Below are 23,437 nucleotides of genomic sequence, written 5' to 3' on the forward strand. Positions count from 1 at the left end.
GTAAAAAAATTAAGTAAAAGTTTGCAAAAGTATAGCAAACCAAAGGCGTTAAACCATTTTTAGTCTTTAAGAGAATGATAATATTTGCTTTTCAAACACGTAAGCTGGTCTAAATTTAATAAAATCACCATACGTTGGTTCTTGCGCACTAAACCGGCTGTACACTCTTACTTATGAAGTGTTTCGTGATTCATCTCCTCTTTTGACTGACATTTCACGTGCGATAGACTATTGGTGACGTCAATCTATACGGGGCACCCTATGAATCACTGTGGGTGTCAGAGGTTACACCGCTCTCGATGTACTATACGTAATACTGAAGATTGAAATATTCTGTTAATGATTTTAACGATTGGTACTTTCGTTATTGAGGTCCGGTATTAAATCGAAAATATGTGAAACGTGTATGGACTATGGATCACTTAAATTCGCTTTTGCGTAAACCTCTGCAATTTTAGCATTTGTACTTAAATGAATGGAAAATAAACTATTGCTACCTGGTGTAATGGTAATAAAAAATAAATAATCAAGAACACTTGCATAAATTGTCGAAACCTTGGACAACAAACACAATTAGTAGAGGAGCTTTTTTATGAAACAAGTAGTTTAGAGAGATCATGGTAGTATAAGTGACCGCGTAAATGACAATGCACATACCTAGCCTATAGCGAACATGTTTTTAATATTTTAAAACCGTTGTTCAAATTTCTTCCAGGCGATGTGCGATCAATACTTGGCTTCAACCAGCGGTCAGCTGTTTGCTGGACAGTCGTCGTTGCCATGGTTACAAGTGTTGAACAGGAAAAGCGAAGGTACGTTGCACCTTGTCATTTGGGCCAATATCGTTTAGCCACATTTAGCGTGTGTTAGTAAAACCCAGAGATAAAGTTAAACTCGTCGTGTACGCAAATTTGAATATTGTTGATTCATCGAAATTACCTGTTTACAAGAAACCAAGTGAAACGCGTGTTTTCTTTTAACAGGTTCCTGGTATCTTTGCGCCCATCAGAATGCATTTTCGAACGACAAAGCCAGCCACGAATTGAAATGTACTGTCCCCAAACCAACTGGATATCTGATTTAAAAACAGGTAGCCTAAGTTATCTGTATGTAACCCAAACTAACCATTGATGATAACATATGTAACTAGACGGGGGTGCGGTTGTTGTATATTTTGTCAGGGGGTATATTTTCAGGGCTTAGTGTTTATTTTCAATTTTACTTTATTTTATTTTTTTTATTTTTTTTTTTTTAAATTTTTTTTTAAATATTTTGTATTGTGTACTTTAAATTATATATTTCGTTTTTCATTTTCCTTAACTTGTTTCTGCAAGCAAAAACAGATATGGGCCGAAAACTTCCCCACTTAACTTATGCCTTTGATGCGAAAGGGGTTCAAATATGGCGTAGAATTTGGGGAATGATCGAAACATATATTTGATAAATAGAATTTACGTAGATAATGTGTCATTTTATTAAATTTTGACCAGCTTACGTGTTTGAAAAGCAAATATTATTATTCTCTTAAAGACTAAAAATGGTTTAACGCCTATGGTTTGCTATACTTTTGCAAACTTTTACTCGGTAATTTTTTACCATGGCTTGGGCCGAGCAATCACTGTTAAAACAGGCTTTAGATCTGTAGTTTTAAACAATATGAAAACCACTATTATGTTCTCAATACGCAAACTAATAAATCGAAAGTTTTGCTAGATGTTTAGGCCTGATGTTGGTAGTATGCTGGTTGGTGCAAGATGCACGACAGGTGCTAACAGAGAGGCGTAGACTGCCTTAAGATTTCGCATTTAAACTTGCGGCGGTAAATACACCCTATTGACACTTAATTATTAGGCGAAGATTATCGCGAAGTAATTGGTCGCCCGAAAAAAAACTAATGCCGCATTGAAAGCAAGCATTATAAATGATTCGCATATTTTGTCAGGGGGTATATTTTCAGGGCTTAGTGTTTATTTTCAATTTTTACTTTATTTTAATTTTTTTTTTTTTTAATTTTTTTTTTAATATTTTGTATTGTGTACTTTAAATTATATATTTCGTTTTTCATTTTCCTTAACTTGTTTCTGCAAGCAAAAACAGATATGGGCCGAAAACTTCCCCACTTAAAATATGCCTTTGATGCGAAAGGGGTTCAAATATGGCGTAGATTTTGGGGAATGATCGAAACATATATTTGATAAATAGAATTTACTTAGATAATGCTTACGGCCATGTTATTACATTTTGGTCAGCTAGCATGTTTAAAAAGTCAATATTTTCATTCTCTCTAAATGATTTAACGTCTATGGTTTGCTATACTTTTTCCAACTTTTACTGTGGAAATTTTTACCATGCCTTGATCTGAGCAATCACTGTTGAAACAGAGTTTAAATCTGTAGTTTTGAGCAAAATGCAAACACGTTTATGTGCCTAATAAGCCACGTTTTATATTGAAAGTTTTGCCAATTTAAATCCAATAAACGCAAGATTTATTTATTTATGACGCCATGGTATGACGTAGCTTTGTAACGTCGTCGTTAAGAATGCGTTAAACTTAAGCTTTTTGTTGTTGCGGCCCTTGTATAATTATATTTGTTTAGACCTGGTGTTGATATGTTTGAATGGTGCAACAATTACAACAGGTGCTAACAGAGATGTGTACACTGCCTGTAGGATTCGCATTTAAATTTGCGGTGGTAAAATATTTTGTGTTGTAAGAGCAATAGGTTTTTTACTTAGAGAGGCCTCTTTATGAAAGGCAAGTTGCAAGTTGCATGTGCATAGTTTTACTAGGCAAGCCACTTCCAACACAAATGTTGCACGCGCGGGACAATAGGGCGCAGCAGGGATACCAGCAGCCGCCTCGTCGCGACGCGAGCTGAATAAAGCAAGTGATATGAAAGCATTCTGTATTGAAGTTTTTCTGCCGCTAGATAGTAGTAGATAGCTGTTATGAACTAAAACGATGACATAAACCTTTCGTTTTTTGTCCCTCAATTGGAGGTGCCTAGGGGTGCAGCCTCATAAACCTCTACACAGCACCTTCATACCACTCTACGCCATGTCTGAAAATTTGAAAGTTCTACGATGTTCACTTTTTCTATAATGCTCTGGACAAAAATTGGTCTGAAACATGCCATAGCGGGGGTGCGGTTGTTGTATATTTTGTCAGGGGGTATATTTTCAGGGCTTAGTGTTTATTTTGAATTTTTACTTTATTTTATTTTTTTTATTTTATTTTATTTTTTTTTTTTTTTTTTAAATATTTTGTATTGTGTACTTTATATTATATATTTTGTTTTTTTATTTTCCTTAACTTGTTTCTGCAAGCAAAAACAGATATGGGCCGAAAACTTCCCCACTTAACTTATGCCTTTGATGCGAAAGGGGTTCAAATATGGCGTAGAATTTAGGGAATGATCGAAACATATATTTGATAAATAGAATTTACGTAGATAATGCGTATGGTCATTTTATTAAAATTTGACCAGCTTACGTGTTTGAAAAGCAAATATTATTATTCTCTTAAAGACTAAAAATGGTTTAACGCCTATGGTTTGCTATAGTTTTGCAAACTTTTACTCGGTAATTTTTTACCATGGCTTGGTCCGAGCAATCACTGTTAAAACAGGCTTTAAATCTGTAGTTTTAAACAATATGAAAAACACTATTATGTTCTCAATACGCAAACTGTTAAATCGAAAGTTTTGCTAGATGTTTAGGCCTGATGTTGGTAGTATGCTGGTTGGAGCAAGATGCACGACAGGTGCTAACAGAGAGGCGTAGACTGCCTTAAGATTTCGCATTTAAACTTGCGGCGGTAAATACACCCTATTGACACTTAATTATTAGGCGAAGATTATCGCGAAGTAATTGGTCGCCCGAAAAAAAACTAACGCCGCATTGAAAGCAAGCATTATAAATGATTCGCCGATATTCTGCTTTGAACATCTCTACTGTATAGTATGTTACTCCAATCCAACATATCAACACACAATTTTAAGTTGTGTAGGCCTGGTGTTGATATGTTGGATTAGAGTTGCCACCAGATTTTGCATTTAAATTTGCGGCGGTAAAATAAGTTGTTTCTTAACAGCATTAAGTAATTTTACTAAAGAGAAGCCTCGTTTTAAAATGCAAGTCGCACGAGCCCAGTTTAGGACGTGCCACTTCGCACAATGAAAGTCTCACGCGCGGGACAATAAAGCCCAGCAGGCGGTAAGTCGCTTCGTCACTTCACAAGCTGGACAAAGCAAGCGAATATGAACGAATTCTGTATGAAAGTTTTTCTGCTGCTAGATGGCTGTCGTTAGCTACAAAGTGCTAAAACGCAATATTTCAGGTTTTTACCCCCCAAGCAAAGGCCCCTGGGAGTGCAGCCTCATAAACTTTTACAAAGCACCTACATACCACTCTACGCCATGTCTGAAAATTTGAAGGTTCTACGATGTATACTTTTTCTATAAAGCTTCGGACAAAAGTCGGTCTGAAACATACCATAGGAAACCATAGGAAACCATAGGAAACCATAGGAAACCATAGGAAACCATAGGAAACCATAGGAAACCATAGGAAACCATAGGAAACCATAGGAAACCATAGGAAACCATAGAAAACCAAAAAAGAATAACGGCAAAAACAAGATATGTCCCGAAAATAAATTTTCGGCCCATATAATGAAATACTCGCAAATAATATTACTAGTGTAAAACCTAACTTTTAGTATAAGCTACAGATTTAAATATTGAAAAGCAGTTAGCGTAAATAGAAATCATTTATATCAAGATTAATTTTTGGGAAGTAGTATTGTCCTCATTTTCTCGGTCATTCAGAAAGAATATTGATAAAAAGTCCTTCCTATTGTCATGTTAAAAAAAATGTTTTGCCATTTTTACAGATAAAGGCTTTAACGTCGGAGAAATCGTTGAAATTAAGATTGAAGAAGATGGAAGCTGTACATTTGAGAGTGCCCAAAACGACTCCAAAGTCGTTCTACTTAACAAACCTGGTAAATTGGTTTCAAATCTGTGTGATTTTTTCGTTTTTCATTCACAAACAACTTATCACATATTTGAGTAAATATAAACAATAGGCGTTTATACTTTATTATATGTGTAACCCTGACTAAAACGGGGTTGTCTTGATATTACAGAAAAATTCATTTTCACACAAAGTGTGTGTTTTACAGACGAACATTGTGACAGCGCAAAAGCTGTTGCAATGCACTTGGACAACTCATCAAATACTGTTTATCTGACCAACATATCGTCGGTGGTGAAACGATACAAATCGGATAAAAAAACTGAACAGGTCAGTAGAGGTTTTACGAATATATGTTTATTCGATAGTTGTAAAACAGCCCTCAATAAAAATTCGATTTGAAACACATTTACCGTTCAAAATTTTCATGATTTTCTTTGGTAATTTGTATCCTTTAAAGCAGGGGTTCTTAAACTTTTTTTACCGCGGGTCCCGAAAAAATTTTTTTGGCTCGCATGAACCACGGTAGGCAAAAAAATGTCAAAAATGACGTCATAAATATACGTCGCAATCAGTGTTTCCTCTAAGAAAATTTTCTACTGCGCAAATATTTTTTGTAGTGCGCAAGAATATTTTCAGGCTGCGCTGGCTGGGATCCGTGCCAAATCGTTGTTTTTTGTATTGAGGCCAGGCGTGAAAAATTTAAAGATGACGTCACAAAGCGTAATTTCATGAAACAAACATTTTCAATAAACTTAAATATGTTCAAGGATATGGCAACAAAGCGGTAGCGCGAAAAAATATCCGAATATTTGGGTTAATTTAACAAAGTGTCTCATTTTCAAAAATAGGATGCGTGCTGCTGCTGCCTTTATCGCACAATCAAGAATTACGAACAATTTGCTCATTTTCATTTGTCAAGATGACTTTGTCAACTTGTGAGGGCCATTATTGACCCCACAGCTTTATCTGCACAGAAATCGTTTAAAAACTGCAATTGTGGTAAATATTTTCGTCCTAAAAGATGCACTTCGGTTTCATGATCCCGAATTATTGTGAAACACTCCACTGCTGTATTCGGCACTGTTCTAAACCTATTTTGTCTTTAATTTGCTGAGTAGACATTTAATTCTACTTGAGATAAAAAAACATACACAGCCGATTAGACAAAGTAATTTATTACGTCACAATCGTCAATGAGGATTTGATTTGCTTTTGCTGCAAACATCAATCAAAAATGACCAATGCGAAATGCTCAAACTGTTGTGGCAAAAAGTGAAGATATTTTAGTTTTAATTTGAGAATGATGTAAGTGCGCAAAAGCAAATTTTACTGCGCAATTTGCCTGGTGTGGCTGCGCAATTGCGCAGTTGCGCACCTTAGAGGGAAAACTGGTCGCAATACAAATAGACTTCATAAATCTGCTGATTTCTGTCCAAAAATGTAAAAGTAAAATGGAGTCCTAATACACATTCAGTGCAAAACCGTTTTATTTTTAATTATACTGTTTTCTTTGATATATTGATTACTTCCTAAATCTACACTAATATTTCAATTAGGAGTTCACGGACCCCCTAAAACTAGTTCACGGACCACCAAGGGATCCATGGACCCTAGTTTAATAACCCCAGCTTTAAAGAAATAAAACCAACTTTTCAGACCCCGGCGTCGGTTCACTGTTACGTCATGCATGTCAACGATGACGTTGCATTTGGCTACAGCAAAAGCGACGGACGAATCGTGGTTGTGGGCACTAGAATGCACTGGAACGACAGTTGCGAGCCCGAGCAAAGGTTATTCAAGGTCAACCAGGTCGTACAAGTCAGCATTAAGACGTGGTAAGGACTTTAGTCCGACAGAAAACTCTAAATCTTTCCTTGGGAACTTTAAATACTTTTTAACTTCTTGCGTGTCTGACACCTCCCTATAAGTAGGCGTAGGTGTCGTTGTAATTATCTACGTCTGAGACAAAACAAGTATACAAATAAATGATCTACCCACAAAACAAAGCGTTTAAAATTCCACCTGAAAGGAGATTGAAATATTCTGTTCATGATTTTAACGATTGATCCTTTCGTTATTGAGATCCGGTATTAAATACAAATTATACAAATAAATGATCCACCCACAAAACAAAGCGTTTAAAATTCCACCTGCAACACAATATTATATTCTTGATACCAGTTTTATAGGTGATCCAGCATTTTTAATAGCATTTTTTACTTTTAAGTAATCTGGGTAATCATTTTTTACTTTAGGTAATCATTTTTTAATTTAGGTAAAAAGTAAAATATTCAGTATTTCACATATCAAGTGATTGTGTGCCCTTTTTGAAACGACAATATAACAAACGGTTTAACAAGTATGTTGCACGATTGTTTCAACGCTCTATAATGTTAACATACCCACAACATTGAACGTTCTATAATGTTCAGACACACACACACGGCATTAAGCGACCATACAAGTGATTTTTCTCTTCAGTTCCTGTTGTACGGCGAGCTGAAGCTGAAGGTGGGAGTTGGTACCAAGAGGGTTCGTCAGGACTCGGAACTGTCCGAAGCGTCGCTCGGCAACTTTTCGCAAAACTTCGGCAACATTCGGATCGGCGAAGAGGTAACCCTCCCAAACACACCTTCGATTCCGTGTTCTGATACCGTTCTTGATATTTTTTCGTGTTTAGTTGCAATCTTACTTCTTTAGCAGAACACCGGTCTTTAATGGAATTAAGCACTATATTCAATTAATTGTTTAATATATATAATACGGCTCCTAACCTAAACCATTTAAAGTTTTATTTAGTTAAGCATGTCCATTTAGTGAACAATTGCTTTTCCAAAGCCTTTCCTTGATTGTAGTCTGACGTTCTATGCAAATTAGGTGAGACCAACACCACACTTGTTTGGCCTGGTTTGTATGCGAATTTTCGTCCTTAAAAAAATTTGGCGGCAAATAAATTAACACAAAGAAATAATGCATTTATTTTGGGTGGGGGACAACCGGTACATCATATTAACGAATAACGCCCTCCAGGTTAGAAATAGTTCTACGAAACGGAAAAATTAGATTGTATACGATCGAGCGTGTTCTAGTAGTATTTTCCCTTGACAAAATTAAAACCGCTCAAAATTGAATTACACGGCCACCCCGTCCTATTGTTGAGAATCTATGTTTTATCCCATCGTTTAAGAATCTATGTTTTATTTTGCATGTGATGTTTCCAGGTGTCGGGCACTGTTAAATCGATACGAGCCACTTGCGCGCTCGTCTTGATTGATTCGCTGCCAAGGACTGACGGGCGCCCCCTAGTGGGAAGGCTGCACGCTTCCGAAGTCGAGAAAGATTTGGCAGATGACGTCATGCCGCTTTCCAGGTAAACTGAGCACTATTAAGCGAGTAGCATATTTATTTAACTTTGCCGTGCCCGAATTTTAACCGTGTTCTGTTACATTAAGAAGTCCTGCTAACTTCTATCGGTCGTTGTGGCTAAATTTTCATTATTAAATTGACCATTGATACCTTTCCTCTGTATACAGTTTGGACAAACCCCTTAATCTAATCTCTGCATTTTTGTAACGTCATACCATTTTTTTGCGGTGATCATGCGAAATGACTTACTAAACAGATAAAACTTTATAGTATAATTCTTTGAGTCGTAGTAAGACGTAATAAGAATATCAAAGTTTAAAAACGTTCAAAATGATACGTACTTCTGTATGGGCTTTGATATTTTTATTACATAAAACTTACATATTTCAAACACTTTCGTTGTATACGTCACCCTTAAAACTGGGTGTTTTTAAAAACTTCAGTGCGTTTTTCTTTTTTACAGGTTGCGAGTAGATCAAGCGGTGAAATGTCACGTGATCGGCTGCCGCAGCGTCCGCACTCATCAGTTCCTCGAAATCACCAACCGATCCGCCACCAGGGGCGTGCCGGAGCTGAGCATGATGCGCACTCGGGCAACTGCGCAGTTTTTTTTTTTTTTTTTGTTCAAATATCTTATTGTGGATTCACATTTAAAAACAATCACGGCCGCCCATTTAAGTACTATTATTTTAAACCCACCGAAACAGAAAGCAGGTCTAATAATTAAAAAAGCAATTAGGTAAGACGAAAATGGGCGAACAAAGTGATATTTTGGCGAATGTTTTTGTTTTGTCCGGTCAATTGCTGATTGTCAGACACTCGCCGGACAATGGCAAGTGTCAATTTTAATTCAACATCAACCCTGCTTTAGGTGCGTTGATTAACCTCAGCACTAAAGAAGACGTTCAGGTTCTTGCCAAGGGTTGTGTCACCAACGGGGAAGTCCGCAAAGTGGTTCCCGACGGGCTGCTGGTTCATACCGAACCCAAAAGTCACGGCAAGATCTTCATTACGGACCTCAGAGATCAATTTCACGAACAGCCACTTGAAGATTTCAAAGTCGGGAGTGTTGTCAGGTAAAACGTGATACCCAATGCAAACTGAATATAAAAAGAAGATATCTCCTCTCCCTAATACACGTTAATGACGACAATGACTACAAATGGCAACGATATACTTTAGACTTTCTTGTCTGAGTCAAAATCAGTCATTTATAGGTTTTATTTATAGAGAAATCTATTTCGCCAATCCGGCATCATCAATCTCTGAAAAAACAAACACAAAATAATTTAAACACGTAAACTAGGTGGTAGCAATTAAACGACGTGATATTCACTCTTTTGTAAGTCCCTGTCATTTCTTAAATTATTGTAACTTTCCAATTTTCAAATAATATTCGTTATGGTTGTCCCAATGTCAATGGAACTTAGCTATCGTAAGATTTAACTGACAGGTGCGCTGTTGTCGACTGCCACAATTCCGATCAACTTGTTTTCTCCGCGCGTCACTCAAATGTGGGTGACGTCACCACTGACGTTGTGGATCCTGACGTCACCGCCACCGACTTATCGCCAAAACAACGGATTCGTGGTTACATCAAGTCTTCGTCCCAGGCAAGAGACGATTTAATTTTAAAGTTTTTCGTTGATTTGATACATTTTACTATATTCTTTGCTTGTTTTTTTAACAATTTTCCCCATGTGTGCCTTATACCGAGAATTTATTGAATTGCCGACAAAACGGCGTGGCGAAAAAAATAACTTAATGTATGCGAAACCAGCTGAAAACCAACGGTGTGGTTGGTATGCAGAAATTGGCGTCAATATAATTTCATTGAAAAAAGGCTCGGCCAACCTGAAACAGTCTCCCACTGGTTAAGAAGCGCTACTCAAAAGGTTGTAACTTCTTTGTTTTATCTAGGCTGGAATTTTCGTCACTCTGTCGCGCGTTTGTCACGGTCGAGTGACTTTCAAGCGAGCAAGCAAATTCTACGTGGCGAAACAAGACAAAATGGCCGAGCACTTTCCCGCCGGCAAACTGGTTCACTGCTCCGTAGTCAGGTATGCATTTCCAACTTCATTGTGCGTGAAAAGTGAAGTTCAACTGTGTATGTATGTATGTGTGTGTGTGTGTGTGTGTGTGTGTGTGTGTGTGTGTGTGTGTGTGCGAGTGTGTTAAGGATTTTATACGATATTGTTGTGAAAAATCATATACGGCTGTAACTGTAACGGTCTTTAAGATAAAGTGTGTTGTGTTGTGCGATTTCTAATGCTCAAGGGTGTCGATAGGTTATTTGAGAATTTTTAAGAATTTTTGGCTCACATTGGTGAACTTTTTGATACAACTATTTGTGCACGATTAGAGACCATTATATTAAGTGACATTTTCCTACATGTTTTAAGTTGTTTGTGTTGTTCCAGTTTCATTTATAGTGACATTGTACTAAAACACGAAAATTCCAGTCGGTGTGCCGTAAGCCATAAAAGGTTGAGAACCACATTTGTAACCGATCATTCAACTTTTTGTTTCGCAAACAGTGTTTCGCCCAAAGATGGCAGGGTTGAGCTTTCATTGTTGGAGGAGGACACTGGTCATCCGGATCCTCTTCCGGAGTCACTCAAACTTCCTCTTCGTGGAGCAAATAAGAGAACTGCAGGAAAGAACGACCCCGGAGAAACGGCGTCTAAGTAAGATCAATTTAAAAAAAAAATTCAAGATGAATCTTTTTTTTTATAAGATTAATTTTTTATTTTTATTAAAGGTTTTTGCGATCATTTACCATTTTGTGAGTTTTCTGGTTTATTTTTAGAAAACGCAAGACGGAGATAAAGCCAAAGATTGAATCGAAAGTGATCGTCGAGGAAATGATAAAAAATCCCGTTAAAGAAACCAAAAAAGTCAAGGTATGTTAAATCGAATCATTTTGCCCCATACTATTTTTGTAACAGCAGTCGGCTGCTTTATATTCAAACCCCGGAATGCCCACCGCAACAATAACCACTGCAGTTATTCAAAGCTGAAGAGCTCTCAAAACAAACGTTTCCTTTTGAAGTTTATTTTGGGATCAAAACCAACTCCGAATTCCTTTGGAACGAGGGGGTGGCGGCTCGTTACCGTATCCTTTGCGCTATACGGTACACCTACGCGCGCGAAAAGAAGCGACTCTAAGAGCGTCGCTGCAAAATACGATCGATTGTACTGCATATCCTGGCAGTTGGCCAAGGATTGGATTACAATTCAATGAATTTAAACAAAGTTAATGCAGAACGGTTTCGATTGTGTCGCGTTGGGCCAAAAAGCATTGACAACAATACAGGTGTCTAAATAATCGTACTTGCTTGCCACAGGGTGTATGAATCTTTGAATGCCTTTAAATACATTTACCTATTAAAAAGTCCTTTTTTTCCAAAAGTTTTTAAAGTTAGAATTTACTTTATTTGCACCTTGAGTTATGTTTTTAAAAAGTACCGCAGTAAAATAATTTTTTATACCATATGTTATTTTGTTTACCATCGCATTTATACGGTTTTGTTTTCAAATTATATTCAGAATACGTAAAAGTGTTACTACTTTAGGTTTATGGAAATATATATACATTTGAAAAGTCTTGGAATTTATTTCATAAAAATGCATTACAACTCTGTCGTAGATGTGTAGGGTTTTGTATTGCTTTTTAACTAGCATTTTCAACGAGCAGGTTGTATTTATTTATTTTTTCTCTAACAATCACTTTGTTGGCGCACCGTATTCGCCCACTGGTTACAAATGATACTGCGCAAAACTAAAGATCAAAATTGAAAACATAAGAAAAGTTGTATGGGTGATTATTAACCGACACACCTATTTTAACTAACTCACGTAATAGCCCATGTAAATTTGTATAAGCACTATAAGAGGGCTGATACAACAAAAAAGAAAAAAATCTGAACTAATTTGACCAACTTGTGTGATAACGTGGGATAAAACCGACACCCAATCCTTCCAAGGTTTAAAGTGTTTGTTTTTCCACGGGAAAAAAATTGTTCCCATAAATGCGTGAACGTTTCTCGCACGGCTGCAATTTTACCGAGCTCTCATATTTGCCGCCCGCTCCAAATGATTATATTATTACAATAATAATAAAACTCCAATGAGAAACAATCAAACTCTCGCCTTTCTTTTCCGCCCCGAAAGAGTCCGATTTCGATTTTTCCCCGACCTAAAAACAAAGGCGGTGCGATTGGTACGTGACGAAAGTAGAAGAGCGAACGCTCCCGAGAAGTTTCAAACGATGCAAGGGCATTGTCGCGTCACAGACGGGCGCATTGTGACGTCGCCGATGGCTGACAGGCGATGGAAGTTGGCGACGAGTGTGCCAATCAACTCTGGTCGCCTGGAAAGGGGGAATCGCAGGCGAGACAATCGCGCCGAAAGGGTGTTTCCGCGTTTTGGCACTTTTGCCAATCACCCTCGAGCCTTCTGTCGTTCAGGCAGGTTTGCCCTGCGCTCAAGTATTTTTCTCACGGATCGAGCCCTGCGAACGAATCGAAACCTAGAAACCTTTGTGTGTGACGTCACTCTCTCTTTTTCTCTGTAGCCCGTAATTTCCGCACGGCTGTTTTCCTGTTTTTTTTTTTCTATAATGTTCAGACACACACACACGGCATTAAGCGACCATACAAGTGATTTTTCTCTTCAGTTCCTGTTGTACGGCGAGCTGAAGCTGAAGGTGGGAGTTGGTACCAAGAGGGTTGGTCAGGACTCGGAACTGTCCGAAGCGTCGCTCGGCGACTTTTCGCAAAATTTCGGCAACATTCGGATCGGCGAAGAGGTAACCCTCCCAAACACACCTTCGATTCCGTGTTCTGATACCGTTCTTGATATTTTTTCGTGTTTAGTTGCAATCTTACTTCTTTAGCAGAACACCGGTCTTTAATGGAATTAAGCACTATATTCAATTAATTGTTTAATATATATAATACGGCTCCTAACCTAAACCATTTAAAGTTTTATTTAGTTAAGCATGTCCATTTAGTAAACAATTGCTTTTCCAAAGCCTTTCCTTGATTGTAGTCTGACGTTCTATGCAAATTAGGTGGGACCAACACCACACTTGTTTGGCCTGGTTTGTATGCGAATTTTCGTCCTTAAAAAAATTTGGCGGCAAATAAATTAACACAAAGGAATAATGCATTTATTTTGGGTGGGGGACAACCGGTACATCATGTTAACGAATAACGCCCTCCAGGTTAGAAATAGTTGTACGAAACGGAAAAATTAGATTGTATACGATCGAGCGTGTTCTAGTAGTATTTTCCCTTGACAAAATTAAAACCGCTCAAAATTGAATTACACGGCCACCCCGTCCTATTGTTGAGAATCTATGTTTTATCCCATCGTTTAAGAATCTATGTTTTATTTTGCATGTGATGTTTCCAGGTGTCGGGCACTGTTAAATCGATACGAGCCACTTGCGCGCTCGTCTTGATTGATTCGCTGCCAAGGACTGACGGGCGCCCCCTAGTGGGAAGGCTGCACGCTTCCGAAGTCGAGAAAGATTTGGCAGATGACGTCATGCCGCTTTCCAGGTAAACTGAGCACTATTAAGGGAGTAGCATATTTATTTAACTTTGCCGTGCCCGAATTTTAACCGTGTTCTGTTACATTAAGAAGTCCTGCTAACTTCTATCGGTCGTTTTGGCTAAATTTTCATTATTTAATTGACCATTGATACCTTTCCTCTGTATACAGTTTGGACAAACCCCTTAATCTAATCTCTGCATTTTTGTAACTGTGCTTTCCGCAGTTAGTAGATACATGTTGTTAACGTCATACCATTTTTTTGCGGTGATCATGCGAAATGACTTACTAAACAGATAAAACTTTATAGTATAATTCTTTGAGTCGTAGTAAGACGTAATAAGAATATCAAAGTTTAAAAACGTTCAAAATGATACGTACTTCTGTATGGGCTTTGATATTTTTATTACATAAAACTTACATATTTCAAACACTTTCGTTGTATACGTCACCCTTAAAACTGGGTGTTTTTAAAAACTTCAGTGCGTTTTTCTTTTTTACAGGTTGCGAGTAGGTCAAGCGGTGAAATGTCACGTGATCGGCTGCCGCAGCGTCCGCACTCATCAGTTCCTCGAAATCACCAACCGATCCGCCACCAGGGGCGTGCCGGAGCTGAGCATGATGCGCACTCGGGCCACTGCGCAGCTCGGTGACCTCTCGTTGACCGAGCGCTTCCCGCCCGGCACGCACGTGACCGCCTACGTCAAACATGTAAGTGTTCCAATCGGTGTATTTCGGGTGTATTTTTTTTTTTTTTTTCATCGCACTTCGTATTCGATGTTGTGTTTTTTTGTGGGATTAGTTGCGGTGACCTCCGTTTGTTAGTTTGCCTTTTTTTTAGGTAAAACGTGGAATTTAATTTATGAACATCTGACATCTCTATACCTTGTAATACGAAGGGAAAACAGGCGTTTTTTACATTATCGCGTAACTTATCATTAGGAAAATACTAAAAAAAATGTGTATACTGTATACTTCAGCTTACACAACGAAGTAAAAATAAAGTTTTAAAAAATCTTTAGCATAAGCGAACTATTTTCATTTTCAGTATGACAAAAAAAGTAACGGCGTTCGTGTCGAGGTGGGACCAGGGGTTAATGCCTTTCTTCCCCGCCTACTAGCCTCGCAGCAGCCTTTGACGGCCCGAAAGGCCGAGACCCGGTTTCGACCGGGCCGCGGGTTCCATTGCGCAGTGGTGCGGAACGATGGAAAACACCTAATTTTGAGCAGGAGAGGTAACATTTTGAGCTCTACACAATGCAGAGATTTTGTTTAAGTAAAGTGAAAATTTTGTGAAAATTGGATGGTTATTTTTCAAAATAGTTAACTAATATTTAAAGCTATTATTTTTTGGATTTTTTTTTTTTTTTTTTTTTTTTTTTTAAATATCTTATTCTACCCACTTTTTTGTGGATTCACATTTAAAAACAAATCACGGCCGCCCATTTAAGTACTATTATTTTAAACCCACCGAAATAGAAAGCAGGTCTAATAATTAAAAAAGCAATTAGGTAAGACGAAAATGGTCGAACAACGTGATGTTTTGGCGAATGTTGTTGTTTTGTCCGGTCAATTGCTGATTGTCAGACACTCGCCGGACAATGGCAAGTGTCAATTTTAATTCAACATCAACCCTGCTTTAGGTGCGTTGATTGACCTCAGCACTAAAGAAGACGTTCAGGTTCTTGCCAAGGGTTGTGTCACCAACGGGGAAGTCCGCAAAGTGGTCCCCGATGGGCTGCTGGTTCACACCGAACCCAAAAGTCACGGCAAGATCTTCATTACGGACCTCAGAGATCAATTTCACGAACAGCCACTTGAAGATTTCAAAGTCGGGAGTGTTGTCAGGTAAAACGTGATACCCAATGCAAACTGAATATAAAAAGAAGATATCTCCTCTCCCTAATACACGTTAATGACGACAATGACTACAAATGGCAACGATATACTTTAGACTTTCTTGTCTGAGTCAAAATCAGTCATTTATAAGTTTTATTTATAGAGAAATCTATTTCGCCAATCCGGCATCATCAATCTCTGAAAAAACAAACACAAAATAATTTAAACACGTAAACTAGGTGGTAGCAATTAAAAGACGTGATATTCACTCTTTTGTAAGTCCCTGTCATTTCTTAAATTATTGTAACTTTCCAATTTTCAAATAATATTCGTTATGGTTGTCCCAATGTCAATGGAACTTAGCTATCGTAAGATTTAACTGACAGGTGCGCTGTTGTCGACTGCCACAATTCCGATCAACTTGTTTTCTCCGCGCGTCATTCAAATGTGGGTGACGTCACCACTGACGTTGTGGATCCTGACGTCACCGCCACCGACTTATCGCCAAAACAACGGATTCGTGGTTACATCAAGTCTTCGTCCCAGGCAAGAGACGATTTAATTTTAAAGTTTTTCGTTGATTTGATACATTTTACTATATTCTTTGCATGGTTTTTTAACAATTTTCCCCATGTGTGCCTTATACCGAGAATTTATTGAATTGCCGACAAAACGGCGTGGCGAAAAAAATAACTTAATGTATGCGAAACCAGCTCAAAACCAACGGTGTGGTTGGTATGCAGAAATTGGCGTCAATATAATTTCATTGAAAAAAGGCTCGGCCAACCTGAAACAGTCTCCCACTGGTTAAGAAGCGCTACTCAAAAGGTTGTAACTTCTTTGTTTTATCTAAGCTGGAATTTTCGTCACTCTGTCGCGCGTTTGTCACGGTCGAGTGACTTTCAAGCGAGCAAGCAAATACTACGTGGCGAAACAAGACAAAATGGCCGAGCACTTTCCCGCCGGCAAACTGGTTCACTGCTCCGTAGTCAGGTATGCATTTCCAACTTCATTGTGCGTGAAAAGTGAAGTTCAACTGTGTATGTATGTGTGTGTGTGTGTGTGTGTGTGTGTTTGTGTGTGTGTGTGTGCGAGTGTGTTAAGGATTTTATACGATATTGTTGTGAAAAATCATATACGGCTGTAACTGTAACGGTCTTTAAGGTAAAGTGTGTTGTGTTGTGCGATTTCTAATGCTCAAGGGTGTCGATAGGTTATTTGAGAATTTTTAAGAATTTTTGGCTCACATTGGTGAACTTTTTGAGACAACTATTTGTGCACGATTAGAGACCATTATATTAAGTGACATTTTCCTACATGTTTTAAGTTGTTTGTGTTGTTCCAGTTTCATTTATAGTGACATTGTACTAAAACACGAAAATTCCAGTCGGTGTGCCGTAAGCCATAAAAGGTTGAGAACCACATTTGTAACCGATCATTCAACTTTTTGTTTCGCAAACAGTGTTTCGCCCAAAGACGGCAGGGTTGAGCTTTCATTGTTGGAGGAGGACACTGGTCATCCGGATCCTCTTCCGGAGTCACTCAAACTTCCTCTTCGTGGAGCAAATAAGAGAACTGCAGGAAAGAACGACCCCGGAGAAACGGCGTCTAAGTAAGATCAATTTTAAAAAAAAATTCAAGATGAATCTTTTTTTTTTATAAGATTAATTTTTTTTTTTTATTAAAGGTTTTTGCGATCATTTACCATTTTGTGAGTTTTCTGGTTTATTTTTAGAAAACGCAAGACGGAGATAAAGCCAAAGATTGAATCGAAAGTGATCGTCGAGGAAATGATAAAAAATCCCGTTAAAGAAACCAAAAAAGTCAAGGTATGTTAAATCGAATCATTTTGCCCCATACTATTTTTATAACAGCAGTCGGCTGCTTTATATTCAAACCCCGGAATGCCCACCGCAACAATAACCACTGCAGTTATTTAAAGCTGAAGAGCTCTCAAAACAAACGTTTCCTTTTGAAGTTTATTTGGGATCAAAACAAACTCCGAATTCCTTTGGAACGAGGGGGTGGCGGCTCGTTACCGAATCCTTTGCGCTATACGGTACACCTACGCGCGCGAAAAGAAGCAACTCTAAGAGCGTCGCTGCAAAATACGATCGATTGTACCATTGAAATTGGCACCCAATGATAAGTCGGCTGCGTTTACCCCGACGGGCCCGCTTATAAATAGCCCGCGATTGCTTCCTGCATATCCTGGCAGTTGGCTAAGGATTGGATTACAATTCGATGAATTTAAACAAAGTTAATGAAGAACGGTTTCGATTGTGTCGCGTTGAGCCAAAAAGCATTGACAACAATACAGGTGTCTAAATAATCGTACTTGCTTGCCACAGGGTGTATGAATCTTTGAATGCCTTTAAATACATTTACCTATTAAAAAGTCATTTTTTTCCAAAAGTTTTTAAAGTTAGAATTTACTTTATTTGCACCTTGAGTTATGTTTTTAAAAAGTACCGCAGTAAAATAATTTTTTATACCATATGTTATTTTGTTTACCATCGCATTTATACGGTTTTGTTTTCAAATTATATTCAGAATACGTAAAAGTGTTACTACTTTAGGTTTATGGAAATATATATACATTTGAAAAGTCTTGGAATTTATTTCATAAAAATGCATTACAACTCTGTCGTAGATGTGTAGGGTTTTGTATTGCTTTTTAACTAGCATTTTCAACGAGCAGGTTATATTTATTTATTTTTTCTCTAACAATCACTTTGTTGGCGCACCGTATTCGCCCACTGGTTACAAATGATACTGCGCAAAACTAAAGATCAAAATTGAAAACACTCATAAGAAAAGTTGTATGGGTGATTATTAACCGACACACCTATTTTAACTAACTCACGTAATAGCCCATGTAAATTTGTATAAGCACTATAAGAGGGCTGATACAACAAAAAAGAAAAAAATCTGAACTAAATTGACCAACTTGTGTGATAACGTGGGATAAAACCGACACCCAATCATTCCAAGGTTTAAAGTGTTTGTTTTTCCACGGGAAAAAATTGTTCCCATAAATGCGTGAACGTTTCTCGCACGGCTGCAATTTTACCGAGCTCTCATATTTGCCGCCCGCTCCAAATGATTATATTATTACAATAATAATAAAACTCCAATGAGAAACAATCAAACTCTCGCCTTTCTTTTCCGCCCCGAAAGAGTCCGATTTCGATTTTTCCCCGACCTAAAAACAAAGGCGGTGCGATTGGTACGTGACGAAAGTAGAAGAGCGAACGCTCCCGAGAAGTTTCAAACGATGCAAGGGCATTGTCGCGTCACAGACGGGCGTATTGTGACGTCGCCGATGGCTGACAGGCGATGGAAGTTGGCGACGAGTGTGCCAATCAACTCTGGTCGCCTGGAAAGGGGGAATCGCAGGCGAGACAATCGCGCCGAAAGGGTGTTTCCGCGTTTTGGCACTTTTGCCAATCACCCTCGAGCCTTCTGTCGTTCAGGCAGGTTTGCCCTGCGCTCAAGTATTTTTCTCACGGATCGAGCCCTGCGAACGAACCGAAACCTAGAAACCTTTGTGTGTGACGTCACTCTCTCTTTTTCTCTGTAGCCCGTAATTTCCGCACGGCTGTTTTCCTGTGTTTTTTCCTTTGTACTTTAAGTCGCGCTTCTGCTCTTAGCACTGTCCGTCAAAATATCGATCTTAAAATATCGCGCTAAACGTATTTCCATCCTGTTGAAATACGGCAATGGAGTAAGATTGTCCTACATTATATGTCTATTGTCTATGCTCTATGGCAGTGGTTCCCAACACGTTTTTAAGGCGACCCATATTGAAAAAAAAATAATTTTGTATAATCTTGCTTTCCAAGCAAATACAAGTTTACGTTGCAAACAAACTGCACTACAAAAGCAGTTACTTTTTTCGAAAATAATATGTTTATGAAATCACTAATGAGATAGTTGTGCTCGCTTGCTCTCAGTGAGTTTTTGAAATTGAGGCGTTAATTTGCTTGGGCATATAGAGTCACGCATGTCAGCTTTAACTTTCAGCCGGTTTCGCTGTTTAGTTTTCATATTTTGTGATTATGATTTCCAGTCTTGTGAAAAGATACAATATCCTGAAAAACAAGCGAGCCCCAAAAATAATCAGGCGACCCAACTTTGGGTCTTGACCCATGCGTTGGGAACCACTGCTCTATGGCACAGATCCCTATTTTTTTTTGTGGACTTTGTTTTTTTTTTCGCAATTTTTAAGTGAACTGTGGCCCAGTTTTGACAAACAAGAACAAAACTTTGTCAATCAATACAACACTATATTTTAGGTTTGAAGTAATTAAGACAAAAGTTTTATTTTGAATCGTTTTAAAGTTCTCTATGGACCCTGAAGTGTAGACCGCCCTTTGAGAATAACTGCTGTAGATTGTTGAGCCAATTTTTCCCACAATTCTATTTTTACGTTATTCACATTTGTATTTCGCTCTTTAATTGTTAAGACACTCCGTGTACAGATTAAAGGACCTAAAACCGTGGAAGATACCCACGATGACGTCATGGACCCGGGGTTCGTTTGGGAGGATGACGTCAAAGTATCACGTGATAGCGATGAGGAAGGTGACAGCGGAATCGAAGACAACAAGCCGGTATGAAGTTCAAAAGATTGATTCTCAAGATAATGAATTGCAAAGCCAAAATGGTCGAGTGAATCGATTCGAGCTTGTGTACTTTTAGATTAATGTTAACTGAAGATGATACAAGTTCGTATCAAAACGTCCTAATCTAGATGATTTCGATGTACTCGACCTATTTGGCTTTGCAGTTTATTATCAATCTACATTACATATTCGTGCCTAATGTACCCAATTCTAAAGATAATACATGTTTTTTTCGCCAGATAAAATAACGTGAATTTTCTTCTTCGAGTAAAAGAGAATTACGCAATACTGGAAACCCCTTTTTTTATGAAAAAATTGCCGTTTCAACAATATTAAATTAATTTTAATAAAGGCAACGGGAATCCGAACGTTTCATGCCGATATAGTTCGTTCAATAAATTCAACCTAACATTGCCAACTGTACATAATGCGAACGTCCAACGACGTACGACGTCATAACGCTTCGGTCCTTCTCCACAGGCGAAAACATCGAAGAAGCAAATCCAAGAGGCACAGGAGAAAGAGGAGAGTGAGATCAGGAGAAAGGAGGAGGAGCTAATGGACGACGACAGGACTCCTCAGAGCGCAGCTGAATGGGAAAGGATAATGGTGTCCAACCCGCAGAACTCGATGGTGCGTGAAAACTAATTGATCCGATCTGATACTGATGTCTTTATCAGTGTACAGGAATTTATTAATAACACACTAAGGCTTACATAAGTGGATTCATATCTTATTCAAATAGAATACAAAACAAGGTTATTAAAACAGAACCAGCATCAGTGTAAGTTAAAAACATCATCGCCAAACACTTACAAATAACTATAACAATGTGAACTCCTACCGCGACAAGGTGTTGACACCAACTGCCGAAAGGACAACTACAATGTCAAGGCACCATGTGCTCAGTGACCTTTGACCGTACGACCGCAAGTAATAGAATGCTTACACATTTATATAGGTCATAAAGCACTTACATTGAAATGCGCATTAGCAAACTCACTGTACTGTTAATGTTAACAGTGGACATTAAACCAGTTTAATCATAGGATAGGATATGATTTAATTTAGAACATATTAAAAAATCGACGAAATTAAATTGTTTGGCAATATTTGACATTCCCAGGAGACAGCGAAAGACCGCAAGGTTCATCGAGTCAGCTGTCTCCTGGTTTAGATTCAGTTCAAGAAAACTGTAAAATTAAAACGCTAAATTCGAAACATAAACAGGCAGAAATCGTTATATGTTAAATACAGCAACTAATACTACCTTACACTCATTTCAAATTAAATATAAAACAAGAATGTTATGGGAAATGCATATACCTTATAAACAGATATTCAACTAAGTTAATTACCAGCAACAATTGTAAAAAGTCTAGTTCCTTAATTATTGTCGTACTAATACATAGTAAAGGATAAATCTAAAACAAAAACACAAGTAAACCTAATGAGCACAAAACAAAAAACAAACTCCTTTCAATTAAAAGTAACAGTAACATGTGCATTTTTTTAAGAGAAAAATCCCTTTTACGTGACTTAAAGTTTTCCTGTATTTCCCCCAGTGTTGTAATGATAATGATTTTAGTCAATGACTTGAATTAAGTGCACTTAAGTTTTTCGTACAAATGACTTGAATTTGTGTCAAATTACTTGGTTGAAGGGAAGTGTTTTCATAATGCAATTGTTTTTAGAATTGGGCAACTCATCTAAATTTTGCACGAAAAGCAGTCTGTTAACCATGGGTTGCTTTTTTGTTATTTTTTTTAATTGAGATATTGCCTACAATAATAGGACGGCTTTAGCAATATTAAAATTTTAACCTTTTATTTTTATATCACTGACTTGACTCAAAGTAGACTTGCTCTAAAAATGACTTGGAGTTCCTCGAAATCACCAACGAATCCGCCACCAGGGGCGTGCCGGAGCTGAGCATGATGCGCACTCGGGCCACTGCGCAGCTCGGTGACCTCTCGTTGACCGAGCGCTTCCCGCCCGGCACGCACGTGACCGCCTACGTCAAACATGTAAGTGTTCCAATCGGTGTATTTCGGGTGTATTTTCATCGCACTTCGTATTCGATGTTGTGTTTTTTTGTGGGATTAGTTGCGGTGACCTCCGTTTGTTAGTTTGCCTTTTTTTTTAGGTAAAACGTGGAATTTAATTTATGAACATCTGACATCTCTATACCTTGTACTACGAAGGGAAAACAGGCGTTTTTTACATTATCGCGTAACTTATCATTAGGAAAATACTAAAAAAAATGTGTATACTGTATACTTCTGCTTACACAACGAAGTAAAAATAAAGTTTTAAAAAATCTTTAGCATAAGCGAACTATTTTCATTTTCAGTATGACAAAAAAAGTAACGGCGTTCGTGTCGAGGTGGAACCAGGGGTTAACGCCTTTCTTCCCCGCCTACTAGCCTCGCAGCAGCCTTTGACGGCCCGAAAGGCCGAGACCCGGTTTCGACCGGACCGCGGGTTCCATTGCGCAGTGGTGCGGAACGATGGAAAACACCTAATTTTGAGCAGGAGAGGTAACATTTTGAGCTCTACACAATGCAGAGATTTTGTTTAAGTAAAGTGAAAATTTTGTGAAAATTGGATGGTTATTTTTCAAAATAGTTAACTAATATTTAAAGCTATTATTTTTTGGCATGTTATTTTTGTTTAAATATCTTATTCTACCCACTTTTTTGTGGATTCACATTTAAAAACAAATCACGGCCGCCCATTTAAGTACTATTATTTTAAACCCACCGAAATAGAAAGCAGGTCTAATACTTAAAAAAGCAATTAGGTAAGACGAAAATGGGCGAACAACGTGATATTTTGGCGAATGTTGTTGTTTTGTCCGGTCAATTGCTGATTGTCAGACACTCGCCGGACAATGGCAAGTGTCAATTTTAATTCAACATCAACCCTGCTTTAGGTGCGTTGATTGACCTCAGCACTAAAGAAGACGTTCAGGTTCTTGCCAAGGGTTGTGTCACCAACGGGGAAGTCCGCAAAGTGGTCCCCGACGGGCTGCTGGTTCACACCGAACCCAAAAGTCACGGCAA

At 38.1% G+C, this 23,437-nt stretch overlaps 1 protein-coding gene across 1 annotated transcript in view; it reads left to right on the plus strand.

Moving 5' to 3' along the window:
- Positions 1-617: 617 nt before the first annotated feature.
- Positions 618-23,437, plus strand: part of LOC146158164 (protein RRP5 homolog) — a 31,605-nt gene continuing 8,785 nt past the window's right edge. Inside the window, 12 exon segments of the mRNA XM_083383840.1 lie at positions 618-623; positions 716-767; positions 770-812; positions 984-1,090; positions 4,895-5,005; positions 5,186-5,307; positions 6,637-6,815; positions 7,446-7,593; positions 8,202-8,350; positions 14,409-14,616; positions 14,954-15,140; positions 15,549-15,753. Coding sequence (XP_083239966.1) covers positions 618-623; positions 716-767; positions 770-812; positions 984-1,090; positions 4,895-5,005; positions 5,186-5,307; positions 6,637-6,815; positions 7,446-7,593; positions 8,202-8,350; positions 14,409-14,616; positions 14,954-15,140; positions 15,549-15,753 — 1,517 coding nt within the window.

This window comes from Ascidiella aspersa, chromosome 3, assembly GCF_963924565.1.
Source record: "Ascidiella aspersa chromosome 3, kaAscAspe10.2, whole genome shotgun sequence".
NCBI lineage: Eukaryota > Metazoa > Chordata > Ascidiacea > Phlebobranchia > Ascidiidae > Ascidiella > Ascidiella aspersa.